The 24,020-nt window shown below is 34.6% G+C and overlaps 1 protein-coding gene across 2 annotated transcripts in view; it reads right to left on the bottom strand.

Moving 5' to 3' along the window:
• The window catches only part of STIL (STIL centriolar assembly protein), a 57,474-nt gene that overhangs the window by 4,367 nt on the left and 29,087 nt on the right, over positions 1-24,020 (bottom strand). The window contains exons 12-17 of one of the 2 annotated variants that reach the window (XM_031684229.2): positions 21,471-21,585; positions 19,343-20,308; positions 13,920-14,085; positions 10,527-10,758; positions 7,246-7,456; positions 5,703-5,953 (exon numbers count right to left, since the gene is read on the bottom strand). In XM_031684229.2, coding sequence (XP_031540089.2) covers positions 5,703-5,953; positions 7,246-7,456; positions 10,527-10,758; positions 13,920-14,085; positions 19,343-20,308; positions 21,471-21,585 — 1,941 coding nt within the window. Of the gene's footprint in view, positions 1-5,702; positions 5,954-7,245; positions 7,457-10,526; positions 10,759-13,919; positions 14,086-19,342; positions 20,309-21,470; positions 21,586-24,020 lie in introns of those variants that run through there. The other variant, XM_031684230.2, reaches the window with a different exon arrangement.

The raw sequence follows: 24,020 nt of genomic DNA, 5'->3' as shown, positions 1-24,020 counted from the left end.
GACCCACTAAGTGTGGCAGAGGCAATGAGGATTCAGAGACAGAGAAAACTTACAATCTTGCTGGAAAGGCTATCACAAGAACATGCTATATAATCTATTAGAAATAAGGTATTCTGAGACTACAAAACATCAATATTCTGGTGGGGGGATCCAGGGAAACTGACAAAGGAGGTAACATCTGAGTTCATCTCTGAAGCATAAGGAGGACTCTGGCAAACAGAAAGATGAAAAAAAGCATTCTAGGTAAAAGTGACAGCAAGGAACTCTGCAAATGCCAATGGTGGGTAAACTGGAATTTAGTAGCAAGTGGTAGGAGATTTAAAAAACTAAGTGCAAGACAAACTGTGAAACAACGTGAATTAATCAGGTAGGCTTTGGATAGTCTTATGTTTGGAATCTCCTCTCAGTTGAAGACAAACAAAATCTGACTTCTATGTGTTAGAGGAATAATTTCAGTGCAGTTTTATTTTAAATCACAATATATAGAACCCATTAATAATCAATAACATATAGATTAAATATAATTTAAGATTTTTTGGTCTAAATTAGCATAGATCTTTAAAATGGGCAGTTTTAATATATAGTAATTAGAATACAGTATGAAAATACTGCTTAATATTAGGTACCTCTCCTATGTGCTTCCACAGCAGACTATCTCCTTCCTCTTCATAGCAAGTATTAGAGTATGTTATAATTGACTATTTATCTGTGGGTCTTCTCCACTGAGCTGTAAGCTCTATGAGGGGAAAGATGTCTTTGCTAGGTTATCTTGTATACCATGATATTTCTCATGGCAGGCTCACAATAGAAGTTCAATACATATTTATTGAAGTAAAATGAGTGAAAGTATTGGTGAAATACCTAAAAAATGCAATCTTTGCAAAAAGATGTTCATCACAGCAATATTTAAAATAGTAAGAAACAACTTGACAAGTTCTTTTCAGTTCTGACAAGAGGGGAGGGGTCCAGTAAACAAATACCACATTCCACTTACTGGTCTATTATTCCCCATTAAAGACGATGCTTAGAAAAGGTTATAACAAATTGGAAAACATGCTTATTTTTGAATGAAAAGCCAAAAACAATATACATATTTTTGGTGTATACAGTATAGTCAAAACACAAAGCAGCAAAATATACATTACCATAAGATCCCACCAAAAAATTAAACTAGCAATAAGCATAGAGCAAAACAGTAAAAAACCAAAACAAAAACAAAGCTATGGGTTTCAGAGTTAGAAGAGTCGGTTTAAAATCATAGGTGTGGGGCCTTGAGCAAATTAGGTACTTAATTTCCTCATCTATAAAACAAGAACAACAGCCAGCATAGTTCTCAACGGTGAAAAACTCAAAAGCTTCCCACTAAAATCTGGGACAATACAAGGATGCCCACTATCACCACTCCTATTCAACATAGTCCTGGAAGTCCTAGCCACAGCAATCAGGCAAGAGAAAGAAATAAAAGGGATCCAAATTGGAAAAGAGGTAAAAGTGTCATTATATGCTGATGACATGTTACTATATATAGAAAACCCTAAAAGGTCCACACAAAAGCTACTAGAGCTGATTGAAGAATTCAGCAAGGTAGCAGGTTACAAAATTAATGTTCAAAAATCAGTTGCATTTCTTTACACTAACGATGAATCAACAGAAAAAGAAAGTAAAGAAACAATCCCCTTTAAAATAGCACCCAAAGTAATAAAATATCTGGGAATAAATCTAACCAAGGAGGTGAAAGAATTATACACAGAAAACTATAAACCATAGATGAAGGAAATTAAAGAAGACTTTAAAAAATGGAAAGATATTCCATGCTCTTGGATTGGAAGAATCAATATTGTTAAAATGGTCACACTGCCCAAGGCAATCTACAGATTTAATGCAATCCCTATCCAATTACCCAGGACATATTTCACAGAACTAGAACAAATCATAATAAAATTTATATGGAACCATCAAAGACCTAGAATTGCTAAAGCATTACTGAAGAGAAAGAAAGAGGCTGGAGGAATAACTCTCCCAGACTTCAGACAATACTATAGAGCTACAGTCATCAAGACAGCATGGTATTGGTACCAAAACAGACATATGGACCAATGGAACAGAATAGAGAGCCCAGAAATGAACCCACAAACTTTTGGTCAACTCATCTTCGACAAAGGAGGCAAGAATATACAATGGAATAAAGACAGTCTCTTCAGCAAATGGTGTTGGGAAAACTGGACAGCAGCATGTAAAACAATGAAGCTAGAACACACCCTTACACCATATACAAAAATCAACTCAAAATGGATTAAAGACTTAAACATAAGACAAGATACAATAAACCTCCTAGAGGAAAACATAGGCAAAACATTATCTGACATACATTTCAAAAATTTTCTCCTAGAAGAAATAAAAGCAAGAATAAACAAATGGGACCTAATGAAACTTACAAGCTTCTGCAGAGCAAAGGAAACCAGAAATAAAACAAGAAGAAAACCTACGGAATGGGAGAAAATTTTTGCAAGTGAAACCGACAAAGGCTTGATCTCCAAAATATATAAGCAGCTCATACGACTCAATAAGAAAAAAATAAACAACCCAATCCAAAAATGGGCAGAAGACCTAAACAAGCAATTCTCCAAGGAAGACATACAAATGATCAAAAAGCACATGAAAAAATGCTCAATATCACTAATTATCAGAGAAATGCAAATCAAAACTACAATGAGGTACCACCTCACACCAGTCAGAATGGCCGTCACTCAAAAATCCAAAAATGACAAATGCTGGAGAGGCTGTGGAGAAAGGGGAACCCTCCTATGCAGTTTGGTGCAGCCACTATGGAAAACAGTGTGGAGATTCCTCAAAAGACTAGGAATAGACTTACCATATGACCCAGGAATCCCACTCCTGGGCTTGTATCCAGAAGGAAATCTACTTCAGGATGACACCTGCACTCCAATGTTCATAGCAGCACTATTTACAATAGCCAAAACATGGAAACAGCCTAAATGTCCATCAATAGGTGACTGGATAAAGAAGATGTGGTATATTTATACAATGGAATACTACTCAGCCATAAAAACCGACAACATAACGCCATTTGCAGCAACATGGATGCTCCTAGAGAATGTCTCTAAGTGAAGTAAGCCAGAAAGAGAAAGAAAAATACCATATGAGATCGCTCATATGTGGAATCTAAAGACTCATGGACAGAGAATACAGACTTGTGGTTACCAGGGGGTTAGAGGGTGGGAAGGGATAGACTGGGATTTCAAAATTGTAGAATAGATAAACAAGATTACACTGTATAGCACAGGGAAATATACACAAAATGTTATGATAAATCACAGAGAAAAAAATGTGACAATGAGTGTGTATATGTCCATGAATGACTGAAAAATTGTGCTGAACACTGGAATTTGACACAACATTGTAAAATGATTATAAATCAATAAAAAATGTTAAAAAAAAACCAAGAACAATAATACTATCTACCACATAGATTATTGCAAGGATTAACCGAAATAATGTTGCATAAAACTTAAGCACAATTCCTCGCACATTATGAGCACTAAATAAATGGTTGCTGTTAAAATTATTTTAGAAAAATAAAAATAGAAAAGCAAAATTTTTAATAATAAATGAAGTTAGTTGGTATGAACGTGCGGTTTTTCTTGTCTACTTTTCTAAATTTTCCAAGGTTTCCAAAATAAACTTATATTACTTTGACAATAGAAACAAAACAAATATCAAACTCTATTTGCAAAGTTCTACAATATTTTACACAATCTACACCATAAAACAAAACTTAAAAAAAGATTTTCATATGAAGATAAAACTATGTTATTGTAAAACTTTAGCCAGCTTACTCCTCTATGGATATAATTAATTTAACACATTGCTTTGAACTGACAATAATTTTTTTCACATCAGCTTTCAGTTCCTTGAGAAGATTATCTCATATGAAACTAAAATCCTACCTATGAATGTATATCTACAATTTTTTTCAACCTACATAATTAAATTTTAAAAATGGGAAGAACCCACAATATTCAATGAAAATGTCTATTTTATAATGGTAAATAAATAAAAATGAACAAAATCATATATGTAGTAAAAGTCCAACTATGTTTCCCAAAAAGCTAATTTTCTTTGGGTATTATTGGTTCAGATAATATTTTCTTCATTTTCTAAAATTCCAACCCTGAGCATATATTATTTTTATAGTATTAATTTATAATATAAATTATCATTTAAATAAAGAGCAGAACAATCTTGATTAAAACAATCTGACTACGCCACACTGATACATCAAAAAGGCTTTACTTTCCACTTAATTCTAGGCATTTAAAATTGAATTAAATTCATTACATACTGAAAATTTGTTAATTTCAGCATTTCACACTTAAGACATTAAAACAGGATAGCCACTATGAAGAATTAACATTACTTAAACACTACTCGCCACAGACAACCATACTAAAACATAAGGGTTCCACACAGACAGCAGGGTGATTTATGCATTCCAACAGACATTATGTAGCCTCTGTTTCAAAAGTACTGAAATAAAACCTTCAAAAACGCTAGCTTCGCTCTCCCACATTGGTGGCAGGAATATAAACTGGTACAACTACTTTGGTAGGCATGGCAACATCTACCAAAACTTCAGATGCACATGTCCTTTGACCCTGCCTACTTCCAGGAATCTATCCTACAAAGATACCTGTACAAGTACCTGTAGAATGATGTTCACTTAGCATTGTCTGAGATAAGAAATAAGAGATTCAGCCTAAAAGTGCATTAATAGAAAACTGGGGTTCACTATGTTATAGTACGTGGGTAAACAGAATATTACACAGCTATTTAAATGCATGAGAAAGACTTGTTTATACCTATAAAGTATCTAAGATATAATGTTAAGTGAAATAACCCCAAATTGTAACACTCATCACACAAATATATACTTGAATGTACCGAGAGCATTTCTAGAAGAATACCAAAGAAATAGCCTAGGAGGAATCAGACTGAGGAGTTTGGGAAGTGGGTGCTTTTTGCATTTTATCTGATATTCTTGTGTATTATTTGATATCTTTTTAAATCATGAGACTGTGTTACTTTTGTAACTAGAAAATAACATCAAAAATAATTAACAGAAAACATACTATCCTTAATAAAATAATTTCCAGATTTTATCCCTTTAAAAACAAGTATGTGTTGAGGTGATCCTTAATGATGAAGAATCTAAACAGAGGAACATGGCCAGCTGGGACTGGTAAGCATTAAGGGTCATATAACTATATTCTTCAAAACATATTCCTAGAAAAAGGAACGTTTCTGCCTTTTAGATGGCACAACTGCATTAATCATACATCCAGTAGCTGGCGCAGACACTATTACCTCCAGGAAAATCTTACCAGACACCAAAAATGAGTAAAAGCTCATCTCTCTTTCTCCAAGACTCCCAGAGCATTTTGTTGGCATCTTTACCCAGGAGATATTTCCCAATTATGTTTCAAATTATCTATGTATATAACCCACTCTTCTGTTAAAATAAAGAATCCAAAGCGTAGAGACAATCTTTTATTCATCACATATATAGTAGGCCCTCAATAAATGATGAGTCAATTGAATTGAGTGGCAAGCTTATACCTTTTCTCATGAGACTGCTGCAATATATTTTTTTTTTTATCTTTTAAAACAAATTTTAAACTTACCTAGCATGATCCACTTTATGTGCATTCTTCTTCACTTTAGAGGGAGAATCAAGTTTTACTCCAAGGCTTCTTAGCTGCTTAAGGGTTGCATTAAGAACACAGTCTTTGTCCACCAGTCCTGAATCATGTTTTTTTTTCTTTGTATGGTAAACATTCTGGGTTGTGGCACATTCATGGCTGATAATTACTGCTTTGGTAGATGGCTGCTCTGTTTCCTTGGGGGGATTATTCAATAGGTGGTTCCCTTGACCCTGATGAAAAGGGAGAAAGGACATTTTTGAAAAACCGCTATTAACAGTCTTAGGAAACAAAAATGCAATGAATAGCATTAAGTAATGCCAGAGAAGAGCAAAATATTACCTTGCTAAATTTTACAAAGTATCAAGTACATCTGTCAAGTTTTATACTGTTTTTATAAATGAAGCCCATTCTAATGAATGACTGACTGATTTAATCAGATCCTAGAGAAAACTTGGGATGTTTGTTCAGGACTTGTTCATTTTAAAACCAACAGATACAAAATCATTTGAGTAATATTTCAAGTGTTTTCAAGGATTTATAGTAAATTCTTTATGAACAAGTTTAAAATCATGCTCTCATTTGAAAAATTGTAATGTTTTAGAGTTATAAATTAGATCTTTATGTTACTTTCAGAATTTGACTCCTCTCTTTTCTCACTTTGAATGAGAATGACCTGTGCTACTACCTCTGCCTGACATCAGAGCACATTTCATTCCCTGAGCACGTGGCTGCTAGTACCAGTCTAGGACCTAACATGCAAATAATACGTATCAGGTGATGAAGACTTAGGGCCCTATGAAGCATGTTTAATTAGCCTTCAATTATAAATGGAGAAATCAAATGTTCCCAAGTCTACAATCTGACTGTAAGTGACAGCCATGGTCATTCGACCTTCAAGTCCCAGTTTATATTCTACCTTTTCCAAGATGACTATTTCCTCCAAACAGAACTACCGCTTTTTACTGTGTGCTGCCTTTGCTTGCAGCACTTCTCATCCTGTCCTGTGACTGGTTGTTACTGGTATCCAGGTACTGTTTCCCCCAGGTTTCCAAGGGCAGAGATTGTCATATTCATCTTTATATTATTCATTTTTATATTATCCACTTTACTTAGTTCAATTTTCTTAGACTAAGCTAAGTAGTCAATTCAAATCTGCTTACCTTCACTGAAATCAATAAATATTATAAACACTCTACTGCTTTCTAATTTTCAAACTCCCTGCAAATTCTTGTTTTTGTCTGGTACTAACTTAAGTTTAAATCTGGCATATTGTCAACATAGTTTTAAAATAAGACTTTTTTTTCTGGCTATCTAAGTATCTGATGACTGGCATGCTTATGATTTAATGAATTTAGACTGTCACAATTTATGAAAAACTAAAAGAAATAAATGATGTATCATTAATTTGGGGAAAATCTTTTTACATCAAGGTCCCAATCAGTTTAAAGATAGGAAAGACTTAACTAGCATACTCTACACTAACTAACCATCTCACAAAAGATGAAACACTTTACATTCTTACCAATACATCCTGGAATACTTTCTGGTTATCTGATGGTTGATGAGGCAAGGGTTGCATTACTTGCTCAGTTTTGGGTTCCCCTGATGTTACAGAGCCATCAGTGGCACCCTCTGTTGGTCCACTCTGGAAGCACATGCTTACGCTCTCTGCCAGCAGGGGATTCGGAAAGAATACAGGCACATCAGGTTCTTTTCTCACAAGTGGAGAAGAGCTGCTTGAAAGGACATAGATAATGTAAGTGCTAGTTATCAAGGTATCTTTAATGTATATTTGAGGTGCAGTAACTTTGGAAGAAAGGGGTAAGGCTGAGCAGCATTCTGGTTTGTATTTTCAGCTCTTAGTGATGCTATATAAGCATCTCATCTCGATAGGCTACATATAAATGATTAGGATGGTAACTTCTATGATATCTTTTTCACAACAACAAAAATCCTAACAAAAGTCTTAAATGGTTTATTAAAACAAACAATTTCTTACTCTGCCAATCAAGGTTCTCTGAAATTTGGTAGTCAACTTGGCTTTTCAGCCAATCTCTCAATGCCCTGTTTTACTTTACATTCTGAACAAACTGCATTACTAACAATACTGTGAATTCTGCTCATAAATTTCCTGTCTGCAACTCATCAATTCTCAATCTTAGTTACACACCACCAGTTGTTTTTATAAATACAACTATTTGGACTTTTCTCTTCAGAGATTATAAAATGGCAAAAGGTGCAAATTCACTTGAATTTTCAAATGTTACGGGGTCAAGAATTACCGTTCTAATAAATTGGCAAAGTCTTGGCAAAATCCTATCCACTGCTTAAGGTATATTTTAAAAGTCTGCTTCCTCTATGTTCTAAAACCCTAACTGGGTATGTTCTTTTCCCTCTTTTAACCCCTACTAGCTCTTCCTGTATTAGTACCATATATGCTGCAAGACAAGTAAATTTATCTTTCACAAACTGCTTTAACATCAGAAAGAATGATCTAGCAAGATATCCAAAAGGGACAGGGAACCCAGGTGGCCAGGTGCCATATATGAATACTTAACAGTGGGAACCACAGTATGAATTGGGTGAGATGTCTAGGAAGAATCCACTGATGGTACTATTTAATCCAAATCACATTTTATGTTGAACAAAGATCAGATTTACATCTAATAATATTTTGGAATCAACAGAGTTGGCTAATCACCCTGAAAAAGTAATTAACTGCATTCTATCAATTATTAACTGCATTCTATCAGATAACACAGATCTGTTTCTGAAGTTAAAAACCACAATAGATAGGAGATTTTCAAAGTTCTAATTTAAAAACTATTTTAGGGGGAAAACTCCCAAATTCTAGAAAGTAGTCTACAGTTTACCAAGTTTACAGTTTACCAAGGAGAATAAATAAAGATAATCACAGTTCATGCCTCTGTTCTCAGTTTCTATAATTATTCCAAATAAAATGTGGACTTATCTTGGGGCTCACCTGCAATTGCTCTTACTATTAGTGAACATTTATGAAGTAGCTAACGTGGGGAACCACACAGAAGGTCAAGTTCTAAAGACATAGAAATGAATGATTCCCATCCTGTAGGAATTCAATCTACTGGGTAGTAGATTGAATGTGGTACATACATAGTATGTGGTACTACATACTATGAATACATAACTGGATTGTATAGTTAAACATATACTATACTGCAGCAAAGTAGATAAATATTTCTAATTTTCTGGAGAGGTGTGTTTGTTGTTTTAATTATTATTGTAATCAGAAAAATTTAAATGTCAAATACTATCACAAGGCTTATAATTTTAAAAAGTAATCGACTGCCCTGCCCCATGCCACCTCACCACTGAATTCACCTCTTTGAAACAGTTTCGTGTGATTTTACCGTGTGGTGTTTTACATCTACATTATTTCTTTAGCTTCAAAAGTTATTCTAAACCTGATCCCTTCCACCACTTCCACCACAAGTCCAAGGCACCTTCATCTCACTTGGTCTTTAGTCGACTAATCAGTCTCCCTAATTCCACTCTCAATCCCCTTCTGCTCTTTTGCCACAAAACAGCTAGACTGGCCTTTAAAAAATGAAAAGTCAGGTCATACCATTCCATTGTCTAAAATCCTCCCTGGCTCTAAAGAGCACAGAATAAATTCAAAACTCCTTTGTATATCCTACAAAGTCTTACATAATTTGGCTCTTGCCTATACCTCTGACCACATTTCCTGTGCTCTCTCTCTCAGTCACTGTGCTCAGCCTTGATGGCTTTCCTGCTTGTTTCTGGAACTCTCAAGCTCAGGCACACCTTATGGTCTACACTTGCCATTTCCTCCACCTGGAACACTCTTTGCCAGATATTATCATGGCTGGCTTCTTCTCATCATTCAAGCCACTGATCAAATGCTACCCCCTCAGGGAAGGCGTCCTTCACCACCCTACTTACTCTTTCCCCTCACTCCCATGCCACTACCCCATTACCCTCCACGTGGTCACCCTGGCTTATTTTCATTATATGGGGGCAGTTGTCATTATATGAAATTATACTCTTTCTTGCTGATGTGGCTTGTTTGTCTCTACAACTCATGGAAATTCATCCATGAAGTCAGAAGCTTTGTCTAACCTACTGCTCAATCTCTGGGGCCTAGTTCTGTGGCAGCACGTACCAGAAGCTCAAAGAATACTTGTTGAATCTGTTTTCAAATTTGCTTAGGATCTAAAATTGCTTCAGAATCTTTATTTTTTAATAGAAAATTTTATAATGAAAGATTTCAAACACATGAGAGAATAGTTTAACAAACCACTATATACAATCAGTTAAAATAATTACCTACTCATAGTCTATCTTATTTCAACTATACTTCTAGTCATTTCATCTCCGCCAGGTTATTCTGAAGTAAATCTCAGATAACATTTTACATATAAATACTTACGTTGTATCTCTCAGAAATAAAGACTCTGTTTATATATATATATATATATATAATTGCAATATGGGAAATCTTCAAAAATTTACAAAATTCAGGGCCCCGGCTCTATCTGGGACCTAGTGTTACCAGAATCTCTACAGTGAGGCCTGAGCGTATGTATTTTGGAAATATTCTTCAGATGTTCTTATTTAGCCAGACTATCACACATCCAATGACTGACATCTGGAAATGGTTCTAGAAGGCTCAGAATTGTCTGTTTCATAGGAATCATATTAGGAAAGACATCAATGAAAATACTTTTACAAAACCAAGTTAGAACCCCAGAAGAATATTAGAATTTAAAAAGAAAAAAAAAGAAGTAGGATGAATAGACCTACTTGGATATAGAAAGTTGCTGATTACATTCTTCTTCCACAGCAATGTTGCTCTCTTCAAAACTGGGAATATCAACTGCTTTTAATGAAGAGGCACTACCCGGAGTGCTTGTGACTTCATTATTAATATCAACAGAAAAATTCATGTCCTCACTGGAAATCTTGGTATCATCTTGCCTCAGCTGAGATTCAGGCTCTTGATCATCACCTGCCACATTCCAAAACAAGCTGGCACCTGGAAGTTAAAAGACGTAACAGATACCGAAATAAATATTCAATTATAAAAATAATTCTCTGACAACCTTTTGTTAACGAACGCTAGCTAATTTATTTTAACACAATTACCTAGAAATGTTTTCAGATTATTTTCTCAGAAATGCCATGAAGAGGTAAGTGAAAGGTGAAAAGAGAGAAAACTGGGGCACAAAGGGAAAGAAGACATTCTGGGCCCTGCCTCTTCAAGAGGTGTGGCTCTCAAATGATGTGTTTTATGTATTAAGGTTCTGAATACAATTTGAGGTGTGTATGTGTTTTGAAAACTGTTGTTCTGAAAAACAGGAGAAAATATATAAAATACAAATCCCAAGGCTCTCTGATTTTGATCCTTAAATACAATATTTATGAAACTATGTTAGGAATGTATCAGACATATATAGTATTAAGCAAGTATTTAAAAATCAAATGTTTTCAAAACTTTATGGATTGCTTGCACAATTATTTGCAGAACTATCTGTGTGTATTATTTGCTTATTGATTTTCTTTAAATCAACTCACTTTATTTTTATCTAGCTTCATAATTTCTGTGAAATCATAGATTTTATGTGCTAGTTATATTTTCCTCAATACTCATAAGAATATATTTACAAAATATAAAATAATCAACTGCATACCACTCCACCTTTTGAATCTGTGTGGTATGCATTCCTCAACTGGAGAAATACTGCTATACACCATGATTTAAAGACAGAGTTAAAACCAAAGACTAAATACAAGCCAAAATGGTTTCTACTCTGAGTGTCAATCTGGGTGACTTTTATAAAAATAAATTAATAAAAGCATGACTTAGTTTTGTATTCACTAAACATTTAATAAAATTTTTTTAAAAAGGACAATTTTAGAAAAGTTACACAAGTGCTGCTACTCTTCCTGAATACACAACAGTATACACGTTTAGGAATGAGATATTGTTGTGGAATAAACATCCTTTTAAAAGTCATTTAGTTCCAGAGATGATTAATAATTCATTTTTGTGCATATAATATAGCTCTAAATATGAATCTGAGGTTTCAAAATATTTGAATTCTATATATCATGCTTGAAAACTTGTTTCAAATAATTTCAGAATATCAGTTCAAACATGTGAATGATTTCATTCAATAATAATTTAGCACACATTATGATTTAGGCATTGTGTCAGGTAATGAAATACAATAGTGAATAAGGCAGTGTTCCAGATCCCAAAAGCCTACAGTCTAGTGACAGATACAGATGATAAGCAATGTACAAAATTTTACAAGAGGACATAGAAGGAAACTGCATTTTTCGGTCTGTATATCTCACAATAACCACAGCTTCTTTACCACTATCCCTCTATAATACACACACACACACACACACACACACACACTTTCTCAGGAAACTGTCACCACTGCAATTAACAAAGATGGGACTCCAGCAGATATATTCCTATCATGTGCCTCTCAACCCCCTTACCCTTGAACTAGGGATTAAAACTTAATCCAAACTAGGCCATTTCGGTTCTCTGCAATTTGAAACTGGGACTGAAGGATAACAGCATGGTTTGTGTACATAGTACAACTATACAACACATAAACTTTGGAGCGCTGAGTGAGCTATATTTTAAAATAAAACGAAGAGAAGACTGCAGATAGAGTTGATAAAACAGCCATGCAGCATAATTGGATAGTTTAATCGTTTTCCAGTTGCTAATTCTAGTTTTTTCCTGAAGCCCAGCCCCATTCTTGGCCTTGGTTTTCATGAAATATCCCCCTATCCTTCCAGTAAATTCCCCTTCTTTGCTTGACTTAGTTCAAAGTGGTTTTATGTTACTTGCAGCCAAAGAATCTTAACTGATACCAAGTAATACCTGATTTGACTTATAAATGTGCATGAGGTTCTTGCTACCCTCCCTCCTTGTTTTCCTCTACATTAATAGTTTAGTTTAATATATGGGTTCAGATAGACAATATAGAAATCTGTCTTCCTTCTTTATTCTCCATCTTATATTTTTATTCTCTTGGCTCATCTGTTACTTTTGCAAGTCTTATGTCATTAATCTGCCTTCACTCTTCTAACATTCGAGTATTACTATCCATATTTCCAAAAGTAGCTCAATTTCAACAGATATTTAGACTGAATCCATCACCTCCCCTCTGCTTCTTTATCTTGCCTTCTTCTGTTATCCAGGTTTAAGATCATGGAGTAAATTTTATTTTCATCTTTAACAAACTTACAATTTTGGAATAGTTCTAGATTTATAGAGAAGATAATACAGAGGTACCATATTCTCCTCACTCTATTTTCCCTGATGTTAACATCTTACATTACCATGGTACATTTTTCAAAATCAAGAAATCAGTATTGTACATTACTATTAATTAAAACTCCATACTTTGTTTGGATTTCACCAATTTTTCCACTATGCCCTTTTTCTGTTCCAGGGTCCAATCCAGAATATCACATTGCATTTAGCTGAAGTAACTTGAATCATCCCTCTTCCAACTGTCATATCCAATTAGCTTTCAAACCTGATAAACACCCTGCATGACTCTTCCTCTTCATTCTTATCACCACCACCCTACGTACTAGACATTTTGCTAGATCCTGAAGATACAAAGATGTTCTTGAAGATCCCATGGTCTGATGGTGAGTAAACATGTAAAAAAAATGTATGTCATTTACATTATTAATAGGTTTTTTTTAAAGGCCTTTAATTTTTCTTACCAAATGAAGCAGACATTCCTTTGTGAAAGAGATAATTAAGGCTTTCTGTAACATAGCGATGTGTAGAGTACTAGACAATTCAGAACCCTCACTGAGTCCATAATATTTTCTCTACCCAATCTGTTTCACCATCTCTCAATTCCACCAACTAAAATCTACATTCCTTTCAAGGCCAAGGATCAACAAAAAGCATGGGTGAAACTTTCCCCGATCCCTCAAACCAGAGATGACTTCTCTTATTAAAATGGGGTCCAGCCTGGGAAAGTAGCAAAAACAATGTATTACGTTATATGCTTTCATATCTGCTCTCAGGTATAGTTTTATTTCATAAAGAGTAAAATTACACAAAGACTTAAACAAGTTATACTCTCATCAACTTGGTTTCGGTTCTATTTGTGCCATGCACAAATGAAAAAAAAACAACGAAATTACCTGTGCTCACAGCAATGCTTACACTTTTTCTCATGTGCAAACCAGGGGGAGACTGTGCTTCCATGGAAACTGACTCCGTCTGTCTCGCAGCTTGCACTGTGTCTTCACCAGTGGTCGTCTTAGGGGAGCAGGGCTGTGGAGACTGTGCTTCCAACAAACGCTGAATCTGTATCAATTAAAAACATACTTTCAACTGGCAGTGAAATAATCAACCAAATTGGCAGAAGACATTAAAAATGAATCACAAAGTGCCCAGTTATAAATAACTGATTTTTAACTATATTTTCTCACGTTTCAACGAATCACACCATAAAACTTATTCAATGCAGAAAATCATTTTCATTAGTTATTAAGAAACACACTTAAGTGAGCTAAGCATAAATTTGAAAGTAAAAACATACAGGTGTTTAGATTAGCATTCATAAATTGACACTCACATAGAAAAGTCTTACTGTTAAAACTTTAAATCAACATTTTATTCCTATTTCACTTACAAATCAAAAGTAAGACAGGAGATATACTCTAACTCCATATACAAAATCTGAACAAGATTCTTCTCATAAAGGTTAACTAGAATTGCCCATGTTTGGTCATGCTGAAACTGGAAATATTAATAACAGTATGTAATATTGAGTGCTTCCTGTTTATAAGACACTATAATAAGAGCTTTTAAGTATGATTTTTATAACAATCCCACGAATAACTTACTACTATTAACACACTTTACAGAGAAGAAAACCTGAGGCACTAAAATTAAAGTTACTTGCCCAGGTTACATAACTAACAAGTGGCAAAGCTAAGGCTCAAACACCAAAAGCTTCCTTTCCTCTGATTGAGATATAATTCACACACTGTAACGTTTTTCCCTTTAAAGTATACAATTCAGTGGTTTTTAGTACAGTCACAAAGTTTCCATCCATCACCACCATCTAATTCTACAACATTTTTTATCAATCCCCATAAACAGCTCTGTTCCTACTAGCTGTCACTCTCCATGGCCCCAGATCCTAGCCGCTAGCTAATCTACTTTCTGTCTCTATAGATTTGCTTTTATGGACTTTTTATATTAATGGGACCAAACAATATGTGGTCTTATTATTTTGCTTCTTTCACTTAGCATAGTATTTCAAATTTCATCTGTGCTGCAGTATCCATTGGTACTTTATTCCTTTTGATGACTGAAATATGCCATTGTATAGATATGTCACATTGTGTTTACCAGTTGATCAGTTTATGGACTTTGACTGTTTTCACTTTTGGCTGTTACAATGTTGCTGTGAATATTTGTATACAAGTTTTTGTGTGAACATATTTTTTCATTTTTCTTGGATATACCCCTAGGAATTGAAAAGCCTCCCTTCTATTTCCCTATAAATTATACTACTGTGTTCAACTCATCTCATTAGTTTTAGCAGATTAACTTTATTAATATAGAAAAATAAATATTATCAATAAATTGTTGGGATCTGTAGAGATATGATCGGCATTGATAATACAAAATGGCATATGTACTTATAGTGGTCTGGAGCATGGGCTTTAGTATGAAGTTTAAATCCTACTCTGCTACCCTTTGGAAAAGCTATTTAACCACTATGAGCTTCACTATTACCTAAAACTAAGGCAGTTGTGAGGACTGAGATATATAAAATAGCTCTAATTTTTTGAGTGTTTACTATAGCTTTGTCCTACACTAAGGACTATATGTGTATGTATACACACACACACATATATATGTGTGTGTGTATATATATATGTATATATATATATATATATATACACACATATTCATTTAACGTTTGACTCTACATATAAGACCAATCATTGCTCCCAATTTATAGATGAGAAAAGTGAGGTTTAGAGAGATCATATAGGAAACACTTAATAAAAGATTTATTATAAAACTATAGTGATTAAACTGAATGGTAGCAGTGCTGGAATAGACAGGTAGATCAATGGAGAATACAGTACAGAAAAAGATGCAAATGCAAGATATTTTCATTATACAATAAAAAATGCATTTCCAAATCATTAATGAAAAGACATTTTTCAGTAAATATATGGGGCCAGTCATCTGAGGATTAGAAAGAACAAAATCTCATTTCATATATCAAAAATAAAACAAAGCAACAAATATAATCCTGGAGGGGGAGAGAGGATGGAGAGTACATTTTTTTATAATCTTAAAGGGAAGAGGCCTTTCTAAACATAATACAAAACACAAAAAGAAAAATGACTGATATATCTAATTATGTCTAAACTGGATTATTCTGTACAAAACAAATGGTTAAAACACAAAACACAAGGCAAACTAAGAAATACCACATGTAGACAGATGATAAAGAACCAATTTCCTTAATATACAACAAGCTCTTATAAAATGGTTAAAAAAGAACTTAACAGAAAAATGGGTGACATAGAGACTTTACGGAAAGAAAATACAAGTGGCCAACAAGTAATAAACTGATCAATCTAACTTAAAATACAATGCAAATTAAAAGTTTCTATTACTAAAATTGGTAATAATTTAAGAGTTAAGATGCCCAATACTGGAGATGTGGGAAACCTGTTTTGGAATATTAATTTGGTTTAACTTTTCTGGTGGCCTTTTTTACTCATTCAAGTTACAAAATATGTGTTAAACAACTATTTTAAGTGAAGTATTATTCAAGGTGCTAAAGAATACAGTGATGAATCTTGTAAGCTCCCTTCTTAGAACTCCTTAGAGACAAAAAACAAAAACATGTAATTAAAGGCCTGAATGATGCGAAAGAGCTAGTCATTAAAAGAATTAAAAGAATGTTTCATGTAGAGGGGACTGAAAGCCTAAGCACATAAAGTGGAAACACGTTCATGTTTCTGAAGAACAAAAAGCATACCTCTGCAGCTGAAGTGCAGTGAGCACGTAAAGCAGTGGCAAGAGATGAGCTAGGAGAGGGAGACAGAAACCAAGGGTTTTGAGGGTCAAGATAAGGAATTTCAATTTTATTCTAACTGCAATGGAAAACCATTGAGTTTTAAGCAGGCTCCCTATGCTCTGAGTTGAGCCTTAAAAAGATGGCTCTGGTATTTCCAACTGCAGGAGACATGAGGGGACAGTATTGGAAGCAGTGTGTATGGATAAGAGAAAACAATGGTTTGAATTAGGGTGGTAGCAGGAAAGATGGTAAAGCATAGTTAAGGTTCAGGATACATGTAGAAAGTAAAAGCCTGGAATTTTCATGCCTAGGATTTTGGCTTGAGCAACAGGATAAGAACTGATGTCTTAACTGACATCAAAATAACAGTAGTTAACATTTACTGGGCACTAACTATATGCCAGGCACTATTCTAAGCCCTTACCTGGTAACTCATTCAGTCCTTAGAACTCCATACACTTATGTGTATTCTTATTTTGTAGATGGGAAAATTTAAGTCAGAGAGATAAAGCAACTTGCCCAAGATGGCATAACTTAGCCCACACTGAAACTGGACTAGAACCCAAGGAACTTGGTGCCAGAGCCTACTTCCCTTAACACTGTGGATGGGTTGCCCCTGGGAAATAAAACTGTTACCCAGATTTGAGTGCCATGGCAAACAACGTGTTAACCACTACACCAAAGTGAGACTTTGACTATTAGAAGAGGAGCGAGTTTGGGTATCTCTGAGCATTTAAAATGTGTTTTCTCTTTGGCTTCAAATTTTACTTCTAGGGATCTATGCTGCAGAGATACATGCACATATGCAGGAAGATGCAAGTATAAGGGTGTTCACTGCTGCATTGTTTTCAACAGTCGAAACTTCAAACTGTTGAAATAATCGCTAGGACACCAATTAGAACATTTGTTCCACGTTATAATGGAATCCTATGCAGAATAAGATAGTTCTATATACACATACATGGAAAATGTGTTATAACACTTTCTAAAAAATTTAAGTAAGAAGATACTTAGAAAAAAGTATTTGAAAATTCACACGTGGGGAGGGTATAGCTCAAGTGGTAGAGCGCATGCTTAATGTACACAGAGTCCTGGTTCAATCCCCAGGACTGCCTTTAAAAATTAATAAATAAATGAACAAACCTAATTTCTCTCCCCACAAAAAAACTTTTTTTAAAAATTCACATGAGCAAAATACTGTGTATTTACCATAGAAGCATTTTCTCTATCACACTTTGTATTCTCCAAGTATAATGATTCAGATAATCCACACCAGAGCCAGTAGTCTATAATTGACATTTTAAATATATAAATCTCAAGTAACTAAGATTTCTAAATAACCTAAAAGATCTTTTTAGCCTCTATATCTTTTTATAAATAAGACAAAAAATGAGAAAGCTTTCTTTTCAATGTGAAATATTTAGCAACATTAAAATTTTTGCCAAATGTTTATAATGATGTGTTAAAATCTAACTTTTATTTTATAATTTACCTAGGTTTAAAAAACAGCAAAACTCAATTTTTCTCAGATGTCCTATATAAAGCATTGTTAAGCAGAGTTGAAAAATGTCATTGTCTTCTTTTGTTTTTGCAAAATGCAAACACTATGATTCCGATTTTATAAAAGATATTTTAAAAAATCACACATGTATATATATGTTCATTACACATATATTTGTATACATTACAAGATCATGGAAAAAATATGAAAAAATCTATTTCAGTTGTTTCCATTGGTACTAGGGGAAAAGGAAGGTCTCGGGGGTTTGGGGTAAGTATGTGAAGAAGGGTGTCAGGAAGGAAAGAAAAAGACACAATATAATACTTAAAAACTAAACTGCAAAGATATAATGAAGAGACTAAGAACTTTGTCATAAAGGACTGAAGAAAGGAAGCATTTCAGAATAAAATGAGTGGAGTTTAGTACACAAAAGAGGTTCTAGAAGTATTCTCTAAAGGTGCACTGGCTAAAAATTAGTTTACATACTATAGGGTTGACAAACTAGAGGTGTCTCAGAATCTACTGTGTAGGCTCCATATTTAGTTGTATATAAAGTTTCAGTAAATAATAGACATTTCATTAGAGGCAAAAAAATGAAAGAAAAATACAATCATGTTGTAGGTTAAGATGTCCACAAGACAGAGGCCATTTTTCCTCTCTGGACTGGTCTGCTCCCAATTCTCAGGAGTGTACTATTTTTCCACTATTTTTTTACTTCACTAATAAAAATCTTGAAAAATAAAAAAAAAGATGTCCACAAGACAGAGAAGAGAATGCTTGCTTTCTAGTCCTGGTTCTACTCCCAACTAGCAATGTGTCATTGGGTAAATCATTTTCTCTCTCTACTCCTCACTTTTCTTCTCTATAAAACAATATACCAAGGTCCCTTCTAGTTCTGACAGTCTACAATTTTACACCATTAGCTGTAACTACTGAAGAGATGCTAGTTATTTTTAATAAACCATATTAATACCAAGAACTTAACAGAACTAAGAAAGCAAGCAAACCTGTGCCTGAAGTTGTCTCAGCTGTCTGTCCTGCTCTGTGATGAATCTGTACGCATCTGGAGACAGTCCCATCATTCCATCATCTGACCCAGTCTTTGGTGTGTGCATGCATACTGCACAAGGCCATGGGTTACATGAGTCCACATGTGAAGGCAGTCTTGCCACAGGTGATGGTTCTACACTGCTGTGGGGAGAACAAGCCCCCATGTTTCCCTGAGGTCTCAAGGCTATAGGACTACTTGAAGAATAGAATGCATTATGGTACTGAGCTGGACACCCACTCAGATGAAATAATGAATGTTTCTGAAGGGCTTCGGACTGGAGGTCTTGAATAGATCCTACTGTATTCATTCCTTGCCAAGAATTTATTGGACTATATTGAACATGGCCATGATGCTGACAACAACTGCAAACGTTTGTGGAATAGTAAGATGGTGGCGGGGGAGTAGGAATCTGAAGTTCCATTGCTCTTCCTGAATGAGGTGAAAAAACAAAATTGTGTGGGTGGGACTGTGAAGCAAGAGAAGATTGCCTGGAATTAAACGTGGAGGACCTTATAGGATACTCTTCTTTGTGTACATTTCCAGCAGAAACTGTTTGAAGCTTTTCAGATGTATCAGGAGATGGTCCATTAAGAGAAGATGGTATAACAGTGTTCTTGATATGTGGGTTCCCTTTCTTACAGGTAGATGGCTGTCTTACTTTGCGGTGTCTCAGGGGAGCAGTGTCCCGGTTTAACTGACTTGGCAGCCCTCTCAAGGAAGACTCCGCAGCTTCAGCTTCTGGGCTGTGTTTCTCATCATAAAGCTGGGGCTGCAATGTCTCAAAGTGTTCAGAATGGTTAATCAACAAAGGAGGATTTTCATTATTCACCATTTCCAATGGGTTAGGCACAGGGTTTGATCCTATGAAGTTGCCATCCAACACAAGTGAAAGTTCAGGAACTGATGGCTGGATCTTAGAAACCTACAAATGGGAAAGAAATGAAAGAGGAGAAAGTACCTTTTAGGAGAATGATATATGCTTCATTTTCCTTAGACTAGTATTTCCCAAATTATTTCCAGTTACTTATTAAAAAGTGCTTAATCTTTATTTAGACAGGGGACAAATATTTTCTGGGCAAATTCTATGTGCTAGCACTAGGAATGCAATCATGAGCAAAATAAACAAAGTCCTTGTCCTCACAAACTTATTTAATGATGACACTCCTTTCATTGAAACGCTGATTAGTGTTACTTAGATCGTAGAACACAGTATGGGAAACTATTTTGTAACAGAGTTTTCTTTACCCTCTCCCTGCAGAAAAACTATCACAGGATGAGTAACAGATCTAGTAACAAATGTTTCTGCACCTTAAATAAGAAAGCGTCTTCAAATAAGCATTTCATAACATTTGTCTACTAAGTGAAATTATTCAGTTACTCTTTTTACCGATACAAATTAAGAGTTGGAAGAGAGCAGAAAAGAGTAAACAAAATACTGTGGTAAATCTAGTTGTAACACTAATTTTAAGAAATCTTGCCCATTCCTTTTTCTTCTAGTAAGTAATTAGTCCAAATAAGGCATAACAAATCTTAAAATAACCCACTGGTTGGCTGCAATAAAAACAATTATGACAGGCTATTAGCACTTTTCAGAAGCAAGTAGAATGACTTCTCAGAATATGGTAATAAGGACTGATGTCAAGCTCTGGTGATGGTATAGAATGTAGAGTCCACATGGGTTAAAAGCACCAGAAACCAACCCTCTTGAATTACTAGCTCTAGTAAATTCTAAACCTCCTGAACTACAGCTTTACTACTACTACTTACTCGTTGTGTAATCCTGGGCAGGTAACTTAAACAATCTGTGCCTCAGTTTTCTCTAGGAATAATAATTACATGTACTTATTACAATATAGGTATATATGCATATATATTAATACATATAATAGTTATATGTACCTGTGAGAAATATATATACCTGTATATATATATATATAGACATAACTGTAGAGCTATAGCTAGCTAGATACATCTTAGAATGAAACTTAAGTTCTAGGTAATATTATTGAGTGCTTTAACATGAAGAGACTTGTTAGGTTTCTAACTATAAAGGTGAGATGAGTTCTTTACAAGATCAGTGATACCTTCTGACTCACTGGATGAGGACTAGGAATTGGTCTTGGAGAAACATCTTCATCTTCAACACCAGAGTCATGATCATTTATTGGCATTTTCCCTGGCGATAACTTCTGGGAAGCCCTAAAGAACAGGAAAAAAAGCAAGTCTTCAGCAATCTAGTATTCATTTGTTCCTTCTTTATGAAACTGAATAAGCCACGGTAGTATCTGGATCATTTTATTTAGTATCTGACAACCACAAATAATTTCATTTTTATATTAGTTTTCAAGCATCAGTTGACCAGAAAAGCTGGGCCATGCACGCACTCTACCACTGAGCTACACCCTTCCCCATACCACAAGTACTTTTAAAAAGAAAAAAGTAACATTTTTTTGTACAACTGAGTTTGTGGCAAGGAATATTTGCTACATACTTACTTATGATAAACACACTCACACAAAAAATTTCTGACACTGAGCAATAAAATCCATTTCAGAGCTTTCTTAGCACTCAAGGAGAAAAGAAAAAACTTAACACTAGTTCTCTAGAAGAAACAAACATTTTACTAAAATCTAAAAATGACTGATTCTTATGAAAGCTTTGGTCAGAGTTGAAAATAGACAAGGTTTTTCAACAATATTAAGGAAATTCCAAGTGTCCCCTTAATCTGGATTTCTCTTCCATTAACATTCAATAAAATCTTGAATAAAGCCTTAAAAGTTAAGACAATGAAGATGTTCTGCAAATCTATAAGAATATAGTTTCCTGGTGACCTAATTAATCTGTTTCAAGGATAACTTAAAATTCCCAAAGATGGAGAGAGTATACCTCAGACATCTTTCTAATTCCCAGAACCTGTGAATATGTTAGTATACAAGGGAAAAGGGAGTCTGCAGATGTGATTAAGATAAGGATCTTGAGACAGAAATTATTTTAGATTATCCAGGTAGGCTCAATATAATCACAGGGGTCCTTATAAGATGGAGGCAAGAGGGACAGAGTCCAAGAAGATGTGAGGATAGAAGCAGAGGTCAAAGAGAGATCTGAAGATGCTATGCTTCTAGCTTTGAAGACGGATCAAGGGGCCACCAGACAAGGAATGCAAGTGGCCTCTAGAAGGTGGGAAAGGGAATAAAATGGATTCACCAGTAAAGCTTCCAGAAGGAATGCAGCCTTACTATGACTTTGATTTTAGCCCCCCAAACCCATTTCAAAATTCTGACCTCCAGAATTAGGAGATAATAAATTTGTATTGTTTGAAGTCACCAAGTTTGGGGTAATTTGTTAGAACAGTAATGGGAAACTAATACAGATAGAGTCATAATTCCCATTTTACAGATGAGATACTGATGTTTACAACCAGGACTTGGACACAAATATGTCTTATACCATAACATGAATTCACAAGTATGTTATGCGGCTTCTTTAAATAGATGGCGTAGCTGGCATTTATTTTAAAATTGTATCATAGTTAACTTCTACCTATAGAATCAAGTTAAGGACAGATGAATGAATGCTATTAAAAAAAGGTCAAGCTATTTTCTCAATAATTGCCATAATCTCTAACAAACCTTATACTTGTTTCTTTCTCATGCAAGATACAAAATAGGTAGTATTAAAGAGGCCCAAAGACAGGTTATGGTTATAGTCAAAAAGTTAAGAAAAGGACAAATCAGTTGTTTATATAAGTTAAAAATAACAATAGTTTCTGAAGCACAGAATCAAAGAATAAACTAGCATTTCAAAGTAACTTTAAATGAGGTTATTAAATGCTTCACAAATATTAAATTAATGGGCCCCTCGAATAACATGGAGAATATTCAATACTCCATTACTGAACTATAAATTTCACGAGGGAAGGGATCATGTCTAAACCTGTATTTAATGCCACCATATCTCCAGCTCACATGCTGGAGATGCTATATCTTAGCACACTATATGGCACATAGTAGAATAGATGAGAAAGCTGAAATAGGGATGTGAAGGGTTAATTTTATGTGTCAACTTGGCTAGATCAGAGTAGCCAGATATTTGGTCAAACATTTTTCTAGATGTTTCTGTGAAGATATTTTTAAGATGAGATTAACATTTAAATCAACAGACACTAGTAAAGCATATTATCCTCCATGATGTGGATGGGTCTCATCCAATCAGCTGAAGGTCTTAACAGAAATAGAACAAAGACTTAACAGAAATAGAACAAAGAAATAGAACAGAAATAGAACAAAGAAATAGAACAAAGAAGGAATTCTGTCAGCAGATCACCTTTGGACTCTAACTTTTCTTAGCCTGCCAGCCTACCCTGTGGATTTTGGACTTGCCAAGCCTCCAAAACTGCATAAGTCAATTCCTTAAAACAAATCTCTCTCTCTCTTTGTATATACATCCTGTTGGTCCTGTTTCTCTGAAGAACCCTAATACAAGGGAATATCTCCTTTACCACAAAAGGTTTATACAAACCCCCAAATTGATAAGCCGTTATTTAATATTCTCCAAGTGTATTTGCTTTAAAAGTTTTCTTTTTTAGGTAGAGGAGTTATTTTTTTGTAGTAGTTTATCTGATAGGTCTAGGTTTA

This window comes from Vicugna pacos, chromosome 13, assembly GCF_048564905.1.
Source record: "Vicugna pacos chromosome 13, VicPac4, whole genome shotgun sequence".
In the NCBI taxonomy this organism is placed as follows: domain Eukaryota; kingdom Metazoa; phylum Chordata; class Mammalia; order Artiodactyla; family Camelidae; genus Vicugna; species Vicugna pacos.
The sequence above is the reverse complement of the archived record's forward strand: the minus strand, read 5'-3'. Positions and strand labels throughout refer to the sequence as shown.